This window comes from Hermetia illucens, chromosome 1 (assembly GCF_905115235.1).
Source record: "Hermetia illucens chromosome 1, iHerIll2.2.curated.20191125, whole genome shotgun sequence".
NCBI classification, from domain to species: domain Eukaryota; kingdom Metazoa; phylum Arthropoda; class Insecta; order Diptera; family Stratiomyidae; genus Hermetia; species Hermetia illucens.
The window spans coordinates 188,819,290-188,843,815 of NC_051849.1; the positions used below are offsets into that span (position 1 = coordinate 188,819,290).

A 24,526-nucleotide genomic window follows, 5' to 3' on the forward strand; every position below is an offset into this window, starting at 1 on the left:
CTGTTTCTAGATTCAATACGGTGAATTTACTCCGGGTACCTAGTCATTGTGGTGTAGAGGGAAATGAAATCTCAGATGCTTTAGCAAAAGAGGCAGCAATTGGGGTGTCGGTAGCATTGACTGATGCTGCTATCACAAACTGGGAACAAGATTCCCATTATGACAGGGCGAAGCCTTAATGCTGCTAGACAGATCAAACTTTTCCTGCCAGAACCAAACATACTGCAAAGTTTATCCTGTCGAAAAGCAGGAAGACTTGCAGAGGTATTGTGGGCATTCTGACTGGCGATAATTCACTAGTTGGACATATGTTTAGAATAGGAATTATTCAAGATGGTACATGTCCATCCTGTAATGAGGAAGCAGAATCCACGGAACATTTTCTATGTGAGTGCCCCACTTACGGACGCATCAAACATCAGATTTTTGGTTCTGATGTGCTCCAACTGCAGCGAATAGAATCACATACACTAACGAAAATCAGTCAAACCATCGAATAAAACTCACAAAATCCATTGTATTTTGTTATTCAATCGAGAAGTGAAGTATAAATAAAACATACAGAGATAGCGACATTTTATCTACATTACTAGTCAACATATTCAATCGGATAAATTCACACATTTTCATCATTTTCATTTTCTAATTAACTTAAATGTACGGACATCTCAATGTACGAAAACTCTTAAAAACGAAACCTCAGAAATAAATAAAGAGAGAACACCACGAGTTCCTGTTATCTGCGTTTGTTTTGGTTGCCGCGGCGACGGTTTGCCGCGCGGTCTTTGTCGCCATGGCGGCCGCGACCCTGTTCTGAATTGTTTCGCGGAGTAGATTGTTGCGGCGATCGGAATGGGTTCGAAGACTGAGAATTATGTTTCATGTGCGACTGACCTTTCCCTCTGTCGTTTTTAAATGACCGATTTGCGCCTTCAGCCGATAGGGCATTTTTCAAGGCCTTGTCGAACATATTCATGTCGCCCCTGTTATCGAATTGACCAAACAGAAATTTCGCTCCGAGCTGTTCTAGGTCGTTCACCTTAAAACGGTCTCCTCCCTGTTGCATTCTGTCAGAATTTTTCTGATTTGGTGTGAACCGTGGCTGCATATTTGCATCTTGTCGACCTCCACTCGAGCCACCTTGTCCACCCATCCTAAGGGAGTTGCTGGTGTCGGATTGAAAGCGCCGTTTTGTATTGCGAGGCTCCTCACATCTCGGATGGCTGGAGACAGGCGAAGCATCCCCCGATAGCGAATTGCTGTCGATTCGTCGTCTTTTGCCTAGGTTTTGACTTCGCGGGCTTTGATTACGGTACCTGATAACCAGATCGCGGTTGAAAAGGCGGGTTCCAGCGAATAGCTCAAGGGCGTAAGGCACCGTGCACGTATGAACAAATGTTACGAATCCGAACTGCCTGGGACGACCGTCCTTATCTTTGGGGATTCTCACCGATTCAACAGGACCAGACTGAAAACAATCAAACAATTTGTGAGTGATACATATGACACAATGTAAAACTTTTATTCTTACCTGTATGAACAGCTCATACAACAATTCTTCTGTGGTGTGTTCATGAAGATTGGCGCAAAATAACGTTCTTAGATCTTCGTCGTCTGAATTTACGTCATCATCCTTCTGCTGAGGACTACAATCCGCTCGCGGTCGTTTTGCTATTTGCATTGTTGGTCAATAAAATCTCTATAGACGGAACGAAACGGATGAAACAAACTAAACTGAATAAAATCAACTTCTGAACTGATTCGTTCGCAGTAAATTTTTATTTTGACATAAATAAATTAAGTCCCTTTGTAAAGATGGCGACCGTTGACATCTTTGTTTTGATAAAGAATATGTCAAAACGCAGTTTTAGTACAAACAGTACTAAACAGCTGTGAACTCGATTAGAAATTTTCACAAACAGGTGGCGCAGTTTGTCAGCTATGAAATGCCAGTAAAACTGCTCATCGTCGCAGGGTTTACCTCAGATACTTTGATATATGGATTGCTCCAATCGTTGCTTCACCATCAAATTCACTGTCTATTTGGCAATTATCCCAAAAGAATAGATAACATTTCAAAACAACAACAATTTTAAGGCAATGCAATCAATAAATATACTAATGGTAACGGACTTTTCTGTTAACAGTTAACTCTTTGTTTTATAACTACCCAGTAGCGTCCCGTTTTACTAAAATCAGATTTCTTTTAGTTCCATTGCGTAACTCTACACCGAAACAGCTTCCCAGATCCAGATATTCCCCAAAGCAAACGGCGTAATGGACGAAGAGGAAGAAGCCAAATTCCTGGAAAGCTCACTCAAAAGTTCGTAGTTACTTTTATGCACAACCCAATCAATTAGCAATAACTCCTTTCGTACTTCCCATATTACAAAAGCATTAGGATTGTTTGAGGACGGAATGGATTTACAAGAAATGAGATCCATTCGAGACGTTGTTAACGAATCCCTGGAGGAATCGTCTTTGGCCTTTGAGGATGAACTTCAAGCCGCATTGTTGGTAAGTTGTCTCCTGCGTTTTCTTTATAGTTCAACCAATTATGCTGCCGAGATGTTCTTCTTAGGAGAGTCAACAAATGGCCAATGAGAATCTACACAGGAGCTATGAAACGTAAGTGTTCAATCAAACCGAACTTGGCATCAATAAAAAAACTACTTTCAGGTCTTCCAACTGCAGCTCATCCTTTGAAAACTCTAATACCGTGCATGGAGCTATGGGAAGGTATGACAACGACAATCGAATCAAATGCTTTTAAAAGGCCGTGTATTTATGGTTCCAGATTTTCTACACCGCCAAGCAGTCCTGATTGTCCACGTCTGTTGAAAGTAGTTGCTGAAGTCCATTCTGGTTGGAAAGAAACATCTTTGCAGGATGGAGGGCAAGCATCCGGTGAAGATATTGAGAACAAAACGGAAAGTAATATTAAACCTAGAATGAAAGATACTCTGTTAAAGGGCCGAAATGTGGCTCTGAAAAATGCTGATGACATTTATTCTGCTTTAGATATTGATGATGCAAAGTTGTAATTCCTGTTATTGTGATAATATGTTAGATTGCCAATAAAGTTTGTTTGTTTATTAGACGCATGCTGTATTTATGTAATCCCATATTTCCATTGTCTCACCCCAGCACGTATAGTTTAAAACTGTATACATTTGAGTCAACGCATACTGCAATGTTCTTCTGGTATTCCAGTAGAAAAAGTGAAAAATGTCCCTTCTTGAAGGGGGAGGCCACATTAGAAGGTCTTTTTCACGTGAGGTTACTTTAGCGGGAAGACTTATTCAGAATTCAATCAAATTTAGACATTCTATTAGCCATATTGGTGGTCAACGAGTAGTATCGGTGCCAAGACGAAACATTGAACACCAACCGCTCTACTACCAAATCCTATCTCTACATCCACGTGGTGACCGCTGGCAACCCTTTCTTAACGAAAAGCTGCAGACGGAGAAGAATGAAGGCGAGTCTCCCGCATCTACAACCTGGACAAATTGTACCAACTGGTCCTCCAGGTTTGGGTTGGGTAGAGCTGAGAACACTACGCGGAAAACAAACTATTACAAACCCAAAAAAAGGAGCCTCGGACTGGACTGACTACTTAACGACGAACCCGACAACGACAACGGAATAACGATTTGCGCATTTTGTCATGGAACGTGCGCTCCCTGTACAGAGATGATAGCCGATACCCTGTTCCAATATAGGGCTGATATAACAGCGGTTCTTAGTCAGCTAAAAAATGAAACCTGCTGTTATCGGCTTTGAAAACATAAGCGAACGGCTATGCACTCTGCATTTGCGGGAAAAATTTAAAAATATAAGCCTCTTTAACTTTCACGCCCCTACAGAGGAGACTGCAAAGTCGGAGAAGGATACTTTCTACGAGGCAGTAGAACGAACCCCCGAAGCCTGATGATATCTAAATGATACTTGGGAGGGACCCGTATTGGGGCGATACGTCCGCTCCCATAGCTTACATGAAAATATAAATGATAACGGACTGCGGATCATTCAATTAACAGTGTCGCACAAAATGGTTGTTGGAAGTACCCGGTTTGCACGGAAAGGGGTCCACAAACAAACGTGGGCCTCTCCAGACGGGGCCACTTTCAACCAAATTGACCACGTGTTGATCGAACGCCGCCACCTCTCAACTTTGATGAATGTCAGAACTTATAGGGGGCCAATGTAGACTCGGATCACTATCTCGTTGGCATGGTTCTCCGAGCTCGAAAACAACACCACCCAGGGAGAGTTAACACTGAAGTCATCCACAACACATCCCTCCGCAACACCTATAAGGGGAAATAGGTGCAGCAGTTATAGAGATACCACGTTGCTGAGTACCGCTCCGCTATCTTGCTAGGCCAGATAGCCCAGGCAATCAGCAACATATCAAATTTTCTCTCTCTGCGGCAAGCGATGGAAAAATTGTTGGAAAATGGACATCAGTTGCACCATCTTCTTATCGATTTCAAGGACGCCTCTGATAGCATGGCCAAGGTAAAACTATACACGGCCATGAGAGAATTCGGTATTGCGATCCGTAACTGGAGTTCTCCAAGTGCGGAACGTGTAGCGACTCCAATTTTTATCTGAAATCAAATAGCTTTCAACTTTGCTTCACTAACTTATTTTCTAAGTATATGAACCTCAATGCAGTTGGAAATAATCGAGCCGACTCCGCTTGTGAACGGGACAAAGGCTGAAGAAAAAGAATGCAGTTGAAAATAATCAAAATCAAAAATTTTGCAGTTGTTAAAAGAAATATTTCGATTTTCAGCATTTTTTTTCAATAATTACGCAAAAAAGGCACCCTTGTGTTGTGTTTTCATACCAAATGTAAGTTCATGTTTTCATACCAAATGTAAGGTCACATTCTTGGTAATTTTGTAAAGAATCATGCCTTCGAATTTCATAATGATCGATTTATTACTTTTTAAGCTAAAATTCCCAGCCGTCGTTTTGAGAAAAACGCGTTTGAAAAATTCCCTTCCGGATAGGAGGACATTTACCTTTCTTAATAACGAACAAAATACATTTACAACAAATACAAATGCACTTGTAGCGCAGCGGGGTTAACAACATTTATTTCGAATGTTGTTAATCCGATTGACAGTGGCCACCATCGGTGTTCTCCGTGGCAGAGCAGGCCATGATAAAATCCCAAACTTCAAAAAAATATAAGTAGATTGTTTTTTGAAAGTCAGTGCAGAATTGGAGTTGTACAGATGGACATCTATTCCTATTATTCTTTAATTTAAGCATGAAGATTAATTTGTATTTTCATCTGTTTAAGTTTTAAAAATATAAAAAGATTTTAAAGAAGAAGTCTAGCGATTTCTTTAGTCGTGACCCCAATAAAATTTGAATGAAAAGCTGTTCTGAGAAGCATTTCAGATCGTTATCAATCATTCCCGCATTTCTTTAGTGTGCCATTTTCAATCTGAATTTACCTTGAAACGGATTTTGCATCGACTTTCTATCAGTTTTGATGGTTATAACCGATTAGAAGTACATAATTCTGCGACTTATTGAAAGTAGAAGAACGTTCTCGGGGAAAAGAAAAAAAACGAGAGTCTGGACGGGCTCTTCAAAGGTGGTTTTAGGGGCGATTTGCTGTCATAATTTTCATTATTTCACACGAACACTTCTCATCGCACCAAACGAAAAAGAAATTAGTTCTAGTGATTTCTTTACACTCGTACAATGGACTGACGCCAAGTATTTATAAATACACTATTTACATACCAGATTTCATAAGGACATAAAGCGGCTACTTCCTGAGCAGTGGAACCTGAGCCTGTAGCAAATAATCGCTCGCTTCTACCCCTATAAAATCTAAAGGGCCCCGAATGTCGTTTTAAAATTTCTGGGCCTTATTCTGAGATAGCTAGGTTAACGATCTACGCAATAAAAAAAATTCTGACTCTGAATTATTCAAATACGTATAGTAGTGTGTGTGTATCAGCTGGTCTCAGTGGAACTAAATGATAACTGCGGTATCTGAAAAATGAGACCAGAAACTGAAGGAAGCTCCCAATGACGTGTAGAAGCCAACACAACTGAAGAAGAGAGGTAATAACGGAAAATGCTTCAAAAATATTCAAATCAAAAGGTAACAGCTAGGAAATCCGGCGTTACCTATGTTAGTACGGTCAAAGATATTAGGCTGTCTTATCTACCCAAGACATCCGGAGCTAATATGCACTCATGAGGAACAATCGAGAACCTTACTGTCGAGCGTATGTACTAGGAATGGAGTGAAAGTCTGTGCTCAACAGTCCAGCTCTTAAACTAGTGGACTGTGCAATGCAGGATGCAGATATACCAGGAACATACATATATGGTAAAAATCCTCCCTCCCAAAGCCACATCAAAGAAAAAGGGAGGAGCTTTAAATAGCATGATTCAACAAAATGAGGATCACTACCCACACCGATGGAGAATTGTTAGATCATCAACAGCGCAACAACCGGTGTCCGGTCTAGGCCTACCTTTTTAAGGAATTCCAGAAGAATTCCATAAATATTGTCCTTATAGACTTTCCGGGCTGAATCATCCTTACCCATACGGATTAGGTGACCCGCCCGCCGCAACCTGTTGAGCCGGATTTTATCTACAACCAGACAGCCGTGGTATCGCCTATAGACTCCATCATTATAGAGGCTGCAAACTCGTCGATCCTCATGTAAGAAGCCCAAAATTCTTCAGAGTGTTCTTCTCTCGAACGCGGCCAAGAGTTCTCAAATTTTCTTGTTAAGAACCCAGGTCTACGCGGAATATACTTATAAGGACTGACAAAATCATAGTCTTGTACAGTAAGAGTTTTGACTCTATGGTGAGACGTTTCGAGTGAAACAGTTTTTGTAAGCTGAAATAGGCTCTGTTGGCTCCAAACAATCGTGCGCGGATTTCATTATCGTAGCTGTTATCGTTTATGATTTTCGACTTTAGATAGGAGAAATTTTCAACGGTCTCAAAGTTGTAGTCTCCTATCTTTATTATTCTTGTTTGACCAGCGCAATTTGATGTTGTTCGTTCTTTGGTATTTGGCGTTGACGTTGCCACCATATACTTCGTCTCATCCTCATTAATATGCAGCCCAAGCTTTCGCGCTGCCTGCTCGATCTGGATGAAGGTAGACTGTACACCTCGGGTTGTTCTTCCCAGCAGTTGAGTGGACTTGGAGAGGATGATCATGGTCAGCCTAGTAAGCCTTATCAATTTCATCGGGATACCGAATTCTCTCATGGCGTGTACAGTTTTACCCTGGCTATGTTATCATAAGCTGCCCATCTGGGGAGGCCCACGTATGTTTTTGGACCGCTTCCGTTCATTGTCCGTTATCATTGGTATTCCTATGTAAGCTATGGGAGCCGATGTACTCCGTCCCTACTTGACTGTTGAAATCTTCAAGTATGATTTTGATATCATTGATTGGTCATTTGATTGGTCGCTGGAGACAACTAAGAACAAAGAGTGCCACATCAACTTTAGATTCGGTAATATCCCGATGCACTAGATGGAAAAAGCATGCTTCTAAGGTTATATTCGAGTCGCAGACAGGGCTCATTTCAGAAAAGGAGGATGCTACTCATTATTGGCCTTACTCTTGCAATGTATATCCAAAGTAGTATCTTCGGGGTGCGATCCTATTTTTTCCATTCTATGGAACTGCAAATCATCAGAGTCCTCGTAACTTTCCGACAAGTGTTTCCAACATGGGTCTTCTAGAGTATTTTTTTGTCTAGCGTAATTCCCAAATATTTGACCTCTGTTTCTCGTTTCACCTCCATGCCATGTAACTATGACTCGCAGATGATCAAGCTTACGCTTCCTAGTGAATGGTTCTATGGTGGTTTTGGCTGGATTGATACGCAGCCCCGCCTTCTTGCACCAGGCACTAGTAACCCTTAATCCACTTTGGATTCTATCACTTGGGTGCGAATCAGGGTATCTTGTATCTTGTGCGCGATGTGTTGTCGAATGCTCCTTCGATATCTAAAAGCACACACAGTGCTATTTCCCTTGTTTCTATGGTATTTACATGTAAAATATCCATCAACTGATACAGAGCAGTTTCGATTGACCATCTTACCCGGTAAGCGTGTTGAGACTGATTTAGGGGATTAGGTATTAGAACGTTAGTTCTAATATAGTTGGCTATGACATTCTTCACGGTTTTGAGTACGAAAGATGTTAGGCAAATTGTTCTGAAAGAATTAGGGTGAAAAGGATCCTTTTTACTCACTTTCCGAATAAAGACCACTTGTGTCCGCTTCCATGCCCTTGGTATATATCCCAGGATTATGCTGTCCCTCACCACCCTTAGAATAGACTCTAAGATCAATTCTAGGCCTCTCTGGAGTAGTGCCGGAAAGAAGCCATCTACGCTGGGTGCCTTCAGTAGTTTCACTGCCCACCTTACCCTAGCTTTCGAGCATACTTCTTTTGTTAGTTTCCAGTTCTCCTTTCTTCCCCTGTTATTCCTTGTTGGGTGTCAGGCAGAATGTTATGGTCTCTCGCCGATGAAATATAGGAGCTAACTCTGAATACAATAGAAGGACGAGATCAAGTGAATGTACTGGCCTTCTCATTAGTTAGTCATTAGCTTCCAAACTAATAGGAGATGATGGGATTTTAATGAAACTGGGAATAATGGGAAAATTTTACGAACCAAAAAGCCACTCTTCAACGGAAAAGAAGTGGTTCGGCGGCCTGCAGAGGAAAGGTTAATAACGGTATTACTAATTTTCTAAAAGTTCTTCACAAGGATCATTGCGGAGAGGTTTACTTTCATAGATGATTGTAGGGCAAGGGATTAGAAACAGAAAAAGTTTGTGTAGTTTCTTCGGGAGAAGGCATCATTGTAACACTGAAAGATTTCGGAAATTTGGAGTTTGGAGATTTTACAAATTTTTCCAATAATTGAAAGTCAAGCAGCTACTTGGAGACAGCATCCATCAAGAAGCTCAACATTAAGCACTCCAGAAGCGAGTTAGGTTTTCTTGGTACTAGTCAAGCAGGTTGGACCTGAAGTCGGGCGAAACTACTCAAACATTTAACATAGAATACACTCCTATAAGGACCCTTACAATCCTAAAATCTATCATTACTTCACTAGCATATATCTTAAAAATCTCTATATTGTATGTTTCTTGACTCTGCATTGCAGAGAATAAACTAGGTTCGTGATGACCTTGCACTTGAAAAGGCATATGTACATTTGCAATCAATGATTTATTTTTAACCAATCATATTTTTGTCATAAATTTGTTTTTGTATTTTTGTCAGCTTCACAAAGATCATACTACCAGGCAGGAAGGACATTCAGTACCAAAACATCAAACAGCTACATCCCAGGTTCTTCCATCAATAGTTGTGAACTTAGCTTGGGCAGTGATAGGCAGCGTCTGCACAATTGTCGGTGCTAAAAGGCCAGGGTAACCAAGACCAGGTCCAACGAGAACCGCAGCTTGGGTTCCGAGGAAAATAGCGACGAGAAGGATTAGAATTGCGAACTATAAAGAGATTTAATTAAATGATTTCCCTATTTAATTGGAATGGTTAAAACTCACCTTCATGGTTGAGAGACCAAGTAGTTATTGATACCTGAAGACAACAAGCGCTCACCTTTTATATCTGCACCTTTTTGTATTTTTATGAATAATTCATAATCAAATTACTTTTGTATTTTAAAGTCGATAAGGAATATACTTTAGAATAAGAATAGATTGTTGGTACTAATAAATGAGTTGAATAAATTTCTTTAACTCAATTACTTCCACCTGTAATTGTCGTTTTTCAACAAGATCAATATATCTGTATCTAAAGCTATAAACTTGAAGATCTGGTCATTGTGGAGCTGGATCTGGACTTCACGCATCAGGTGAGAGCAAGTACAAACTCATCTTGCATGCAAGAAACTGATCCAGTTTCCGTGGGCTAGAGCAACTTACAACATTGTTAGGCTAAACAAAGTCAAATCAAATTTAAATACTGGCTGATAATTGCAATATGTTTAGTGTTGAGAGGGTGGAGTTGTTAAACTGGACTATTTTTATTGCAAATCTATTTAGCACATTGTCCATGAACAACAAAAAATATTATTCTGTACTGCATTACTTGGAGTATATAATTTTTGTGTAAGTCATCCATATACGAGTATGTACCACTGGATGTTTTCGTAATTAATTTTCTTTGTCCTTAATTATTAAGGATGAGTATTTATTTCTTTAAAAAAAAAACTAGTGGATTATAACAATATAAGGATATATTCTACTGAATAAGTAGCTCATAGATAGCAAACGTCTCAGGCCCTGTTATGGCTTTCATACTACAAATTCCCTAAATACTAAAAAACGCCCTAAAAAAATATTAACAGCCCTAACCTTCAGATGGTAGCCTTCAGATAATGTTTAGACCTTCATCCTAGAAAACGTTATGCTCCACATAGGGATCTATTTGGAGTATACATAGGGGGCTATGTGGAACACATAAACCCCTATGTGGAGTAATCACACGCATATGCACAATCGTTTTCGATTCCTGGCGATGGGTTTCAACTCCGCCCAGGAATCTTGCCTTCCTCCTAAACTTTTGGCCGATCCTCTCGTTGGCCATCTAGGAATAATCAGTCCCATGACATGACATAATTCGCAATGGAATTATCACCCTTTCTCAATATGGAATGTACCCATTGTCACTTTCACTTTCTAATCAACACATCTGCGGTAAGCAGGCCCAAACGCCGACGAAGTTCTTCTTTCGATATTGTCTCGCCCAGGATACCCCTATGAGTAGCAATGGTGGATACTTTCTATGTGTCCCTGTGACAAAGAAGAAGGACTATTCTTCTGCATCTTGGATTGCTTGAGCCTGAACTCTATTTATAGCTGGTACACGAACGAGTAAATTTTCCATTCGAGAATTTAGGGTATAACACTAATGTCCAAGTAATTCAAAACGTTTCAGATTCTCCCTTAAAAAGTTGAACCCATCATAGATTTATATCCAGCTTACCAATATGAGAGACAGGCAATACTTGACTGTCTAGACATGTCCGCTCCAGCTTCGCCACAACAACGCCGGAAGTACAGCAGACCCATGTGGGATTCACACCTACTAAAACACACCCCCGGTTTCTCCAGCCCCAGCCCGAGGACCACCATTGAGGTATTACTTCGCGTGGTGGGTTTGCTTTTGGTCACTCATCTTTTCGGCTTTCCTTTTTCTTCTGCACAAACAAGCGGGGTAAATCAGGATGGTTGGCACAACTCCAGTCAGAAGCAAGCTCCGACAGTCTTTCGGCCCACCAATATTCGGCAACATTTTTGCAAGTACCGCGGTGGAACTGGCTGCCTTTTGGCATGGTGGCAGTTATTTGATAGGCGACTTTGACACGATCGTATATCCACTAACTTCAACTTTCACAGTGTTCTTTTTCCTGCAGTTCTCACGTCCGCCAAGGTCAGCCTGGCTAGAAAGAGCAGGACTTTACCACTCTCACCGTTTCTGTCGCGTAGATCTTCACATCCGCTAGATGTTTTGCTATAACAACTACAGCTGGATCATCTGCAAAGCCGACAATTATAGTTCCCTCTGGGATGGAAAGAGCAAGCACCCCATTAAACATGATCCCGACGATACCACGAAAGTGGCAATGTACTCTGTGGGGCCCTCATCTGTCCGGTACCAGAGAATCGTCTCTAATAGGTAATTTTCCACCAGACTCAGTAAATACTCGGGAATACCTATATCAGCCAATGCCTCTTTAATTCTGTTACAGTTGACTGCATTTTTGACATCCGGTACCAAGACGGCGCAGTAGAAACCAGGTTCACTACCATGCTTATGGCATCCACCTTAGAGTGGGCATGCCGGAAATCAAACTGGCCACGTTGGGTAAGAGTCTGTTGTAGATGGCTCTCTCCACCATTTTCTCCATTGTATCCATCCGATAGTATGATGCTGGGTCTCTAGGTAACTTGTTGGATTTGAGAAATAACACCCACTTTTGCTTTTCCCCACTGGACAGGGAATATTCCTTCTTTTGGCATGCCTCGAAGATGTTGGTAAAAGGGTCAAGGCTGGTCTTCACTTTCAGCTTCAAAGCTTGGTTAGGGATGCCATCTAAACCTAGGGCCTTATTGTCATCGATCCTACTAGATATTTCCCACAACTCCTCCACAGTTACTGGAGGTATTATGCTCACATTGAACTGGACAACCGTTTGCCTTCCGCTATTTTCGTGGCGAGGAAACCGAGTAGTAACAATTTCTTTCAGGAGTCGCGGACAGGTCAGATGGAGTGATCTCCGCAGCTTTTCCATTACCTACCAGCAGTTGGCTTGCCTATTCGGGAGCAATCGCCTTCTGGGCATAGTATGGTAGCATCGCATGTTTCGGTCACCCAGCGGGTGATTTATCATATATGGCTTTTTTCTAGACGTATAAGCCAGGGGTATGTCGAGTTTGAATGCCGCGGGAAACTTGTCCCACTAAAAAGGTTTCGCAATAGCTCTTTTTTGAGCTCGATTCGCCATTGATTTCCATGCAGATTGCCTGATGGTCACTGTGAGTATAGTCCTCACTGACATTCCCAGCGACTCACCTGGCTAAAGCAGCACTCTCGTATGTCAGATCCACTATAGACCCCAGCCCTTTGCCTTGAAAGTGTACGAGGCCCCAATATTCGCGAATACTATGTCCAGCTTCACGAATGTATCGAGAAGAACACGTCCCCTCACATTCGTTGTCCGACTGCATCATTCAAGAGCCCACACAGTCAAAACCAGAGCGCTCAGCATCTACTCATATTCGGCAAATGTAGCGCTGGGTTTAATATAGCAACTGCAAATGTGGAATGCTTGTTCTCCGCAAGTCCACAGCGCTGCTTGGTTCGCTTGATCTTTGATCCAAATGCTACCACCGTGGTTTAAATATGACTCACTAATTATGGCCACATCGATGTTTTTCTCGTGGGTGGCTTGCGAGAGTGGGTTCCGCGCCGCCTGGCAGTGATTGAGGTTAATTTGTATAAACTGTTTTGGAGATGAAGCATCAACAACTGATCTTCACAATCACCTGAAGAACTTTATCATAAATACGGCCACAAACATACTTGGCCCCAGCCACAAAAAGAGCCGGAACGGCTGGTTTGACGATGAATGTAAGTTAGCAATGCAACGGAAGAATGTTGCATACCGAGTAATGTTGCATTCTCAAAGAACGCGTGCACGCGCAGAGACTTATCACGAACTCCGTCGAGCGGAGAACCGACTTCACAGACGGAAAAAGGAAGTCTGGGCAACCAACAAATTTGTGAACTAGAAAAGTACAGGGAGCAACCGCACCAGGTGCGCAAGTTTTACCAACAATTCAGCAGGATGAAGGCTTATACACCTCGATGCTCATCCTGCCGAGACAAAGAGGGAAATCTGATTTCCGACAGAATGGGCATATTGGAGCGGTGGGTTGAATATTTTGATGAAGTGCTCAACAACCAGGATATCGGCGAGTTGGAGGTCCTGCCAACTGAAGACGATGGACAAATACTGCCACCACCAAGTATAGAAGAAATAATCCCTGCAATTCATCGGTTCAAAAATCATAACTTGCCAGGAACTGATGGAATTACAGCCGAATTGTTTAAATTTGGAGGCGACCAATTACACCAAGTGGTTCATCAACTTGTGCTGAGGGTGTGTGACAGTGAACCAATGCCTGACGACAGCATTATCTGTGTGAGATATCACACAGTACAGCAATTATAGAGGTATCACGTTGCTAAGTACCATCTATAAAATATTCTCCGCTATCTTGCCAGGCCGGACCGCCCGGTACGCCTACAACATCATTGGCCCATACCAAAGAGGCTTCACTCCAGGCAAATCAGCAACAGATCAGATTTACCCTCTGCCGCAAGCAATAGAAAAACTGTTGAATTTTGGATATCAGTTGCACCATCTTTTCATCGACTTTAAAGCCGCCTCTGATAGCATAACCAGAGTAAAACTGTACACAGCCATGAGAGAATTCGGTATCCCGATGAAATTAATAAGACTAACTAAGCCGACCCTCATCAATGTGCGAGGCCAGATAAAAGCAGCAGGATCACTCTCAAGACCTGATGCTGAGGTAAATGCGAGGGGTACAATCCTTTTTTAAGTCCACCAACTACTTTCCTATGCTGACGATATCGACATCATGGGAACAACGACCCGAGACGTACAAACTGCCAACATCCAGATCAAACAGGCGCCAATTGTCGCGAGATCTTGGGCAGCACATCAATGAAGGCAAGACAAAATATATGATGGTAGCGTCAGCACCAAAAACCAACCAACCAACAACATCAAACTGCACTGGTTAAACGGGAAGAATAAAGATAGGAGACTACAACTTTGAGACCGTTGATAATTTCTCGTATCTAGGGTCGAAAATCATAACCGATAACAGCTACGATGATGAAATCCGCGCACGGTTGTTGGCTACCAACAGAGCCAGAGAGAGTCAAAGCTCTTACTGTATAAAACAATGATCTTGCCAGTCCTCATGCATTCCTCGGAGACTTGGGTTCTTAGCAAGAAGAATTGCGAACTCTTGACCGCGTTCGAGAGATGAATCCTCCGAAGAATTTTTGGTCCACTGTATGTGGATGGACGATTCCGTAGCCTACATAACGACGAAATCTATGAGTGATACCATGACCGTCAGGTTGTGAATAAAATCCGGCTCAATAAGTTGCGGTGGGCGGGTCACTTAATTCGTATGGATGAGGATGATCCAGCCCGGAAAACGCAATATCTATGGTAGAAAAGGAAGATGAGGCAGACCCTGCCTGAGATGGAGCGATGGCGTAGGTCAGGACGCCAGACAGCTTTTAGGGATATCGAATTGGTGGACCTCGGGGCAAAACCGGGATGTTTGGAGTTCCTTATTAAGGCAGGAATAGACCGGATACCGATTGTTGCACCATTGACGACGGTGAATTGGTGGACCTAGGCCGGTTTCCAGTTGTTACATCGTTGATAATGATGAAGATATTAAGATGAATTGGAAATTATAATCATTCCCATCTTATAAAGACTAACGAGAATAGAAAAGCAAGACAAAACCAAGAATTATAATAAGAAAATGTATGTTACTAGTCTATACATATATTAGTCAAATAAATATATACAAATTTAAAAAAAACCTACAATTTTAATTATTCAAAAATTTTACAATTTCTTCAATTTACTTTCAATAGGTTTCAACTGAACAAGAACTTCTTCCGAGTCCAATAATTCTCTGCAAAGTGGCACGATATTGTGAAATGCAACAATGCCGAAAATATAAAAATAGGCTGCAACCAATTTATCCATTATATCGTAAAAATTACTGAAAACGATAGCCGACATATATAACGATCCAAAAATTATTCGAATTAACACCAGAAAACTATACGTGAAAATTCCGATCAATTTGTGACCCAACCATTTGTCCTCTCCCAGCTTTCTTAGATGCCACTTTGCCTGGGCGCTTGGCTTTGATAATTCGAAAAAACAAACTCCTTTGATAATAACTTCCCTTCCGCAAGATTTCAGGAACAAATAATGGTTTATGAGTAAAAGGCTTATCATAAAGTAAGAGTAAACGACAATCTCTTCTCCATAGTACATGGTCCAAACCAAGCTGTAAGCCAAGTATCCCCAAATTATAATTAAAGCCACAGTACTAAATATTTCCCACCATCCATTGAGTACTGTGTGGAAAAAGGTTACGATGAAACCTCTTGATTTGTTCAATTCATTTCTTATACTCACTAGTGCCATCGTCACATGACCACATTTGCAGTTCAGGTGCAAGATACAAAAATATAACAGATAAAACGGAGAAAAACACGGCCACATAATGATTGCAGGACATTGGTGACCTTTCGGGGAAGTTATGGCGCACTGTGTTGTAAAACGACGCCCATAGAGCAAAGGACACCGCCAACAGGAGAAACTTGATTTGACTAATTATTGGCTCATCCATTTTTTTGAGTTATTAAACAAATTTATTCTAATCTAGAATAAAAATTTAAATATACATTAATTTACATTATATTGCCTTAAAAGAGAAAATAATCAAAAAATTATAATAATTTATTGACGTTCAAATTCAAATGGTTGTTTTAATGACGAAAGTCAATTTTGGGTTGAATTCGAATAAAAACCTATACTAAACAGAAAATCTGTCAACTCCGAATCGGGATATATACGCATGTCTAGCGAATTGCACTGCACTACAATTACGACGGTGCTCTTGGGCCAAGCAGCGCATCGAAATGGATATGCGGAAAAATACCTTTCAGGAAGACATAGACCCCTCTCAGATAGGATTCTTAAAAGAAGAAGTTAGTAGAATTCATATCTACAGCTGCTATGTTATGGTCCTCCTACAGTATAATTGGAGTTGTTCCACAATGCTAAATCCTACCTGATCTCTCTTGGTAACAGGTCCCGCGACAGGCCGACTAAAAAAATGCATTCAATGCCGTTAATAACAAAATGATGGGATTGAGTAACATGAGCCTCGGAGAAATGCTCAGTCGACACAGCAGGAGGAGACCCGGTCCTGTCGAGAAATGGGCAATGGTTCTTGACGAATGGACGGAGTCAGGACGTAAGTAAGTTAGTCCCAACAAAACAAATACGTGTCTGCACGGTAAATATTCGCACCCTGACTGGAACTCGCAAGAGCCCTTCGGAAAAGAGGCATTGATATCTGCGCTCTGCAATAAACCCGATGGTCTGGTGCCAAAAGCTGCGACATAGAACGTAAAACGTGGTAAAAATGAATGAATGAAACTTCTCTATTTTGGTAGCCCACACACTCAATACGGTGTTAGCAATTTCGTCTCAGAGGGTTTCCGTAATGCCATTGAAAAAGTCGAACGATTTGATGACCGACTGATGAGGCTTACCATTATATCAGCTGATCGCACTATTCACTTCGTCCCCGCATACGCATCACAGACAGTTTGAACTGTCGCCGAGAAAGATGTCTTCTGGCAACTTCTCGATGCAAAGGCCTACAACGTGCCTGCTGATAATTATATCATCATTGCAGGTGACCGGGATGGTCATGTGAGTGAAAAGGCAGACGATAACAGGTGCTATGGGGGAAAGGGTTTTTGACCCAACATTGTGGCTCAGTGAATCCTTTAATCGGGTTATTTAGAAAGGTAGAACACCATCTAACTGGCAAGAAAGTACCACAGTTCCAATATGAAGGAAAAAAGGTAGCCCAGCAGAATGTTCAAATTATCGTCCAATCTGGTTACTTTCCCATGCCATGAAGATTTTTAAACGTATTCTTGACAATCATGAGAAGTGTCGCCCTCTTTACATTGCATTTCTGAATCTAGAGAAAGCGTTTGACCGTGTGCCACACGAACTCATCTGGTATACTCTACGATAACACCTAGTGCCAGAGGAGTTGGTGCGCTGGGTCCAACTACTCTATTCGAAAAGTAAAGTTCGAAGTGTAGCCGATGTATCAAAACCGTTTCGTGTCTCTGTTGGTGTTCATCAAGGAAGCACCCCTCCCCACTCCTCTTTCTTCTTATTGTGGACACTGTCAAACGGGACACCCGACGTCCCGCGCCCTATACACTGCTTTATGCAGATGTTACGTTGGACTATTGGTGTGACATGCTTTGATTACATCTGAAATAGGGATATCCGCGATCGATATAAGGTTGCACCCATCGTGAAAAATTGAGAGAGAGGCGTCTTCAATGCTATGGTCACGTAATTTGTAGCGGTATCAGAGCAACAAAATGAGCACACATTATTGGGACTGATCAGAGAGAATGTGCCTTTTAACAGGTTTATACCTCCTCAGTAAATTCTCCCTGACACATAAGTCCAGCTTCGCTTAAGGAATAGTGGTACGTTGTGGTATTTCGGGTCTCGCGTTCACTCCGCACGTCCGGACTCCAGTTCCGTACTTTGCTTTAGACCTATATGTGTACCAGCTGAATCCTAAGCTTAGACTTAATAAATTGAACACTTTTCACTCGCACGCTTGGGTTCCAAGCTATATTGTGTTAGAAAGTAAGGAAGCAATAGATGAGCTGAACATGAAAGGAGCAGGAGCCCGCCGGTCCAAAGCCCCTTTGTGAAATCGGAAAGGGGTTCATAGGAACTATACTAGGTAAACTTATCAAGAATACAACAGTCTAAGATGCTTATGAGAGGATACGAACCTAAATACACGCAAGATTGTTTAAACTTCACCACCTTCTGATCATAGTGAAAATACTCATTGGACATTACAGTCTAAATTATCGGCTGGAGAGACTATGGATATCTGCGTACACTCAACACATTTTGTGAGGATAGTGATGAAGTCTACATAGTATTATAGGACAATACTAGAATTAGGAAACATCTCAAAATTCCAGTCAGTTACCAGTTTAATCATACTTTAGTTAATTGATGCACAATAACCATTAAAGCGGCACAATAGTTCTTTCAGGGGGCAATATAACTTCTCTTAATACGATTTTTATTATCATTAATAAGACCAGCACCTCGTCCACTAAAAGGTCCCCAATAGAGGTGAGAGGATTTCCCCTTCTGTGGAAATGAAAGATGTGCTTGAGCAGTCCGCCTTTCAGCAACTATTGTAAAAGACTACATTACGACTGGTACCATTGATCCAAACGAAGTATTATTGTAGGAGCAAAGTCTCTTTGGCAAAAAAGGAGGTAAGATTTATTGACCTTCAAGGGACGGCTGCCCTAACGTGCCTCGAAGCCGTAGAATCCCCTGCTGAAAGAGAATGGGGTGGGCCCGTTCTATATCAAGTGATTTATACGGTTCAAATATATTTGCCGCACATTTCCAGTTCGCAAATTTTCAGCCATCTCTACCCATCCTATTGTTCGTATCTATTTTATTACCTGGACCTTGGGACTCATTCTTATGTCACAACATGAAGAGTGGACACCCAAGAAGGATTTGTATGGTTTTCTTTCTGGTTTTTGTGTGTATCTCAGCGGGTCCGTTCAGTTTTCCAACGGATTAACTGGACCTTCAGTTAGGGTCCCGTGGCAGCGCTTTTCAACGAGCGTTAGCATGTCTTCCAAGCATCCTTCTTTGCTTTTGAATGGACAAAATTTTACGTATATTAGACAGCAGCGGGGTGCAGGTGGTGGCGTATGCCGACGGCTTGGTGATATTAATATCAGGGATGTTTCTGTCCATTATAGGCGACATCATGGAAGAAGCGTTGCGAAATGTGTGCCTGTGGGCCGCAAGATGCTGACTCAGCATAAACCCAACAAAAACGCAACTGATCCTATTCACCACCAAGCCAAGGATAGCTGAATTCCATCTACCATGGCTGAATGAATAACGATTGATTCTTTCCTCTAATGTAAAGTATCTGGATGTAATCCTGGATCCAAAGCCAAATTGGAGATTGAACATAGAACTGAGGGTTAAGAAGGCCTGTATAGCCTTCTACACCTAGAAGAGAACCTTTGCAAAGAAATGGGGTCTCCGGCCGAGGATAGTTCTCTGGATGTACACCGCTGTAGTACGTCCGATCCTAACGTACAGCTCTATTGTATGATAGCAGGCTTTGAGAACACAATACAATAGGATGAAGCTTAATAGGATTCAAAGAACCGCGTGTGCAGGTGCTACTGGGGCTCTGCAATCCTGCCCGGCAGATTCTCTCAATGTACTCCTGCATCTCCTTCCCCTAGACCTCCACATTAAATATGCTGCAGCGTGCAGTGCCGTCAGACTACGTGAGTTCGGATGCTGGTTTGCGAAGTCCTACGGCCACAGCAACAGCCTAGACATCCTACCTCGAGAAATCTGGGCATTCGTCACAGAATATGCCACACACAAGCTGAACTTCACGAGAAACTTTGCTGTGGACGTTCCAACCAGGGCAAAGTGGAAGACCGGTGGCGTATTTCAAGGTTATGACCCAGTATTCTTTACCGACGGATCGGCGCGGAGGTTTTCTCGAGTACAAACAGTGTATCCCAGTCGTATGGTCTCCCAGGTTTCGCCAGTGTATTCCAGGTGGAAGTATTGGCGATATTGGAAGTCTGTCGATGACGAGATTCGAGCCCCAAGCGTAACATAACCATTCTGACCGACAGCCAAGCGGCCATCAAGGCCTTGTACTCAGTGACGACATCTTCCAGGCTGAGGCAGTACAGAGACGCGCTAAAGCGTCTGGGCGGCACGCTCAAGGTCACCCTCCTCTGGGTTCCCGGGCATAGGAACATTTAGGGGAATGGGCGGGCTGACGGATTGGCCAGGCGAGACTCTGCTCTTGTCAGCCCTTCGGTGAATACAATCGGTGTTCCGCTGGCGGCTGTCGGGGCCGAGTCTAGTCGCACTACCTAGCAACCGCGAGCCTAAGATGGCGAAGTCCGATCACGAGAGCTCCTGTGCCAGACGCGTGCAAATGCATTCAAGATTACGGCGGTCTTCACGGGGCATTGACCCATAGGGGACCATGTCGCCAGGCTCAGCATACCCTACAATTCGCATTGCCGAAGCTGCGGAGAAGAAAACCCTCATACACTTTCTCTGCGATTGCCCAGCTCTACCTAGAGTCAGGCTACGGACACTAGGTAAACCATTTCTTGGGGACATCAGAGAGATTTCTAGCTGCATGGTGGGAGAACTGCTTTCCTTCGTGAATGCTACGGGCTGGCTATGAAGATCCGAGCCGGCTAGACTCTACCTCCATGCTTTCATAACAGCAGTCACGGTCTTAGGAATTTGTGGCATCAAAACGGCGTACCATAGCGCTAATTGGGCTCCTCGTAGCGACCACTGATACCTATTTGCCTTATTGAACGAAGTGCTTCTGAAGGTGGCTTGCCTGATTTTGATCACCCGTTGTAGGACTTTTGAAGCGGAACGAAAGGTTGTCAATTTCCTTTTCAAACACTTTGTAACGAAGGTTGGTTCAGTGCCCCCGTTGTTTATTATTAAATTGACAAAAGGACACTTGCAAACAAGATATTAGAATACAAAAAAGCGTTACTATTAAACAATGTTCTGGTTTAACCTAACAAGGATTAGAATTCAAATAAGCAAAACCACTCAAAGAGTAATTTGCAAATAAAAACTTTATTGGAATTTTTCGCAAACTATAAAATTTATGATAAACAAATGGTAATTCGTCCCTGAAATATACACAATCGCAGCTTTTAAGACATCCACTTCGCCCGAAAATCAAACCAAAAGCGACACATTTTGACCGGTGGAGAATTAATATTATTAGTTATAATTATAATACATCTTGTTACTGCATCCGTGGCCAATGGGGGATAACTTTTTGCATAATATAGATATAGTTGGACAACAGCTGCGTTGTTAAATTTATCGTACCGGGCGGAAAGTAGTTCAAAATTGGATTCACCTCTGGCCCCCTAAAAGACTGACCCATCATGCTGCAATGCGGCAGTTGGTTCATGCAGTGAGTATCTCCGGTATTATCTAAGATCTTCCTATAAACCTGACATTCATTATTCACACGAAGTGGAATTCTGGGTAGAACAGGTATAGTAGTTTCCATCTTTTGATTAGGCGAGTCATCTTTGTCCGCTCGCTTAATTTGGCTATTCTGCCTTTTGTGCCTATGGTTTGAGTTCTTTTGCATTCCTTTAGACTCTTGACATTCAACACTAACATGGGGAATTTTTTTGATAATAGATTTACCCACTTTAGGTTCTTTCAAGTGAGTGCTTCCCCTGGCTATTTTGCGATTCCTTAATACAAGTTTCCGATTATACAACTGAATCTCGGCAAAAAGTTTAAAGGCATAAGGCACAGAGTTTACGTGGACATATGTAATAAAAGCATAGTTTCGAGCACGGCCGTCCTTGGTCCTAGGTATTTCCACACTCTCAATCGGTCCGGCCTGAAATGAAGTTTTGATCAGCTTCTTTGGATTAGCTAGGGCCACGTAGTATTTAAATCCGCAAGGGGAAGACTTAGTGATGGGCTGTCTACCACTTACACCCTGACCAAGATTACCTCCCTCATACTCAACCCTTTATACTTACATGCAGAAACAATTCGAAAAGTATGACCTCTGTAACTTTTTCGCTTAAATTACCACAAAAGATTTTTCTGTTCTCTTTTTTATCGTCGTCGCTTAAAGCAGATTCTTCCGTACAATCCGCCAAACATCCTTCACGAATTTGCATGATCACTATATATTTGAACAATTCTATTTAATAAACATTTGCTAATAATAAACAAATTTACAAATCGGCCCTATTTCGTTTAAAATATTAAAACAATTGCATTTACAATATTTGAGTTAATTTTGACTCCAATACAATTAAGCTAATTTCGAAAACATAATTTCAGCCCCACTGAATAAATGATATCCAGAGAATTTTAAAAGGCGGTTGTACACAATTAAAGAAGAAATTTACACAGAATTAATTCTGCAAGTTCGCTGGCTTTTAATAAATTAAATAAGACGATTAAAATTTTCTAAATAAATCATGAAAGCTGTTGCGATTGGCATTTCGGCTTAAGAATTTCTGAATTTTGCTGTGTGAATTTTGACAAAATGCTTCCAAAGGTGGCCTATTTTGATTATATCCCAAAGTTGTGTGATTGCTTTTCGAGTAAGAATGCTACACAGCTGCCTTGGGTTTTCGTTGAGTTATGAAAATAAGCGTCGGTTCCCAGACGGTTTAGTTTCAATGAACGAGATCGCGTTGTATAAAAAGCTTTAATGAATCGATAGGACGACGTGCCGTCAGGTCGTAATTAGTCCGAACCAAAAAAATCTGCATTTACACCCTAAATATTGATACCCTCATTGGAAAGACCGAAAAACTTGCAAAACCCTTTCGGAAGGGGCGCATTGATATTTACGCTCTATAAGGCACTTAAAAGTTGCGGCAATTTGAGAAGCCCACAAACTGCTGTAGGGGTTTCCATGACGCCTTTAAAGAAGTTGATCGATTTGATGACGGATTGATAAAGCTTACCATCATATTAGCTGATAGCACGATTCATCCCTTCATCGCATACACACCATAGACAGGTCCGACCCGAAACCGAAAAAGAGTCTTCTGGAAACTGCATATAAAGACCTACAACATGCCTGCCGATGACTATAGCTGCGTTCGTGTGGCGCTGTGTTCCGTTTGACATTTGGGTCTAATTGTTTGTTATTCGTTTCTCCAGTTTTCGAACATTAAGACGAAATATCAAATCAACTGAGAAACAAAGAGAATTTCCCATTAAATCACATTACATATAATTACCATAAAATATTTCCTAAATAATTATCTGCGCAAAATTCCGATTTGTCAGTTAACCGCTTACAAGCAAACAAAACGACATCCGGGGCGCTCCTCGTCGTGGGCGAGATCCGTGGAGGAAAAGAATTTGAAACACGCATTGAGGGTGGCAAGATTTTAGACGATTTTTCGGACACTCACGACCTTGTACTTGTCAATATATGGTTTATTAAACGATTGTCTCATCTTCGTATATTTTACAGTAGACCAGTAAAGCGTAAATCGAGTGTATCCTCATAAGAAACCGGCATCTTATCACCGTCACTGACTGCAAATCTGCAAATCCTATGAGCACATGGGATCTTAACATCATTTGTTGACTGCTATGTTGATTCCGCTTATGCGATTGGCGAATATCAAACAACCGTGGAACCAAGCTAAAAACAAACCTAAGCTTTGTATTCGGTTCATCAACCGAGATAATTGGCTTTGCTATCATGATGTTTAAATGAACATCTGTAAGAAGAAATGCCCAGGGGCACGGCGGACTGGCGGGACTAAAATCCCTAAATTGCCAGGCTGGAAGGGAAGAAAACTATCGACTTGTGCTGGGTATGATATACCAGGAGAACACACGGTCACAGTCTAACTTCCAAAAGCCGCTACGATTGAGACAAGGAAGCTTCAATACCTCGTCATCACTCAAAACAGAGACTTTAAGACGCGATTAGGTGGAAATTTAGAAGCAAGGCAAAGGCAAACTCCTCACGATCTGGGTAGATAACCGATTCCTGGAAGCAATTAAATGCCTCATCAGTTACAGATTTGGCAGCGTGCATGCCCATATGCACAGGGGGAAACCAAGAAAAGATGCTTTGAAGAACAAAATCCCCAAACGAATCGCGAAAGCCGTAAAGGCTGAAAGGGCAAGACCGAGCAAGGAAGTGGACTTACTCTCGATAGAAGAGAAGAAACTGGTCGACCTAAACCTAGAGCTTCTAAGGCTCAAGTCGGAGAGCGAAACGCAAGGAAATGCCATGCCAGAGGAGGAGGATGATACTCCGACATTGGAGAAGAACTCCAAACAATAAAGGAAGCCAATGACTCTAAAAAAGCTTAGGTAAACCTTCAAAAACTGCATCTGCAGAAATTGCAAGGGAAAATTTCGCAGAAGAAGCATGCAGCTTATTTCGAATTTTTCTTATGAAAACCGAGAGCTTGC

At 41.9% G+C, this 24,526-nt stretch overlaps 4 protein-coding genes across 5 annotated transcripts; 1 reads left to right on the top strand and 3 right to left on the bottom strand.

Moving 5' to 3' along the window:
* Positions 1–497: 497 nt before the first annotated feature.
* LOC119646214 (RNA-binding protein 7-like) lies at positions 498–1,850 on the bottom strand. Its single transcript, XM_038046596.1, has 2 exons — positions 1,532–1,850; positions 498–1,468 (listed from the first exon to the last, which is right to left on the bottom strand). The coding sequence occupies exons 1-2, from the start codon at positions 1,679–1,681 to the stop codon at positions 737–739; spliced, it is 882 nt and encodes a 293-aa protein (XP_037902524.1). The 5' UTR covers positions 1,682–1,850; the 3' UTR covers positions 498–736.
* Positions 1,851–2,162: 312 nt separating this feature from the next.
* Positions 2,163–3,100, top strand: LOC119646215. 2 transcript variants are annotated; one of them, XM_038046597.1, is made up of 5 exons: positions 2,163–2,323; positions 2,396–2,517; positions 2,582–2,628; positions 2,680–2,739; positions 2,798–3,100. In XM_038046597.1, the coding sequence occupies exons 1-5, from the start codon at positions 2,278–2,280 to the stop codon at positions 3,042–3,044; spliced, it is 522 nt and encodes a 173-aa protein (XP_037902525.1). In that variant the 5' UTR covers positions 2,163–2,277; the 3' UTR covers positions 3,045–3,100. The 2 variants fall into 2 exon arrangements, with proteins under 2 accessions (XP_037902525.1, XP_037902526.1); XM_038046598.1 differs by having other exon boundaries at positions 2,695–2,739.
* A 12,048-nt stretch (positions 3,101–15,148) lies between these two features.
* LOC119661491 lies at positions 15,149–16,232 on the bottom strand. Its single transcript, XM_038070856.1, has 2 exons — positions 15,833–16,232; positions 15,149–15,771 (listed from the first exon to the last, which is right to left on the bottom strand). The coding sequence occupies exons 1-2, from the start codon at positions 16,044–16,046 to the stop codon at positions 15,248–15,250; spliced, it is 738 nt and encodes a 245-aa protein (XP_037926784.1). The 5' UTR covers positions 16,047–16,232; the 3' UTR covers positions 15,149–15,247.
* Positions 16,233–21,147: 4,915 nt separating this feature from the next.
* LOC119660805 lies at positions 21,148–22,660 on the bottom strand. The gene is made up of 2 exons (XM_038069643.1): positions 22,105–22,660; positions 21,148–21,959 (listed from the first exon to the last, which is right to left on the bottom strand). Exons 1-2 carry the CDS (start codon positions 22,246–22,248, stop codon positions 21,342–21,344), a joined length of 762 nt encoding a protein of 253 aa, XP_037925571.1. The 5' UTR covers positions 22,249–22,660; the 3' UTR covers positions 21,148–21,341.
* Between the last annotated feature and the right edge of the window lie 1,866 nt (positions 22,661–24,526).

Coding starts and splice junctions, on each gene's coding strand:
- LOC119660805 (XM_038069643.1), bottom strand. CDS start 22,248: ATGCAAATTCGTGAAGGATGTTTGGCGGATTGTACGGAAGAATCTGCT. Junction 21,960..22,104: donor TTTTCGAATTGTTTCTGCAT/GTAAGTATAAAG, acceptor ACTTCATTTCAG/GCCGGACCGATTGAGAGTGT.
- LOC119646215 (XM_038046597.1), top strand. CDS start 2,278: ATGGACGAAGAGGAAGAAGCCAAATTCCTGGAAAGCTCACTCAAAA. Junction 2,324..2,395: donor CCTGGAAAGCTCACTCAAAA/GTTCGTAGTTAC, acceptor ATATTACAAAAG/CATTAGGATTGTTTGAGGAC. Junction 2,629..2,679: donor CTACACAGGAGCTATGAAAC/GTAAGTGTTCAA, acceptor AACTACTTTCAG/GTCTTCCAACTGCAGCTCAT.
- LOC119661491 (XM_038070856.1), bottom strand. CDS start 16,046: ATGGATGAGCCAATAATTAGTCAAATCAAGTTTCTCCTGTTGGCGGTG. Junction 15,772..15,832: donor GTCATGTGACGATGGCACTA/GTGAGTATAAGA, acceptor TTTTCCACACAG/TACTCAATGGATGGTGGGAA.
- LOC119646214 (XM_038046596.1), bottom strand. CDS start 1,681: ATGCAAATAGCAAAACGACCGCGAGCGGATTGTAGTCCTCAGCAGAAG. Junction 1,469..1,531: donor TGTATGAGCTGTTCATACAG/GTAAGAATAAAA, acceptor GATTGTTTTCAG/TCTGGTCCTGTTGAATCGGT.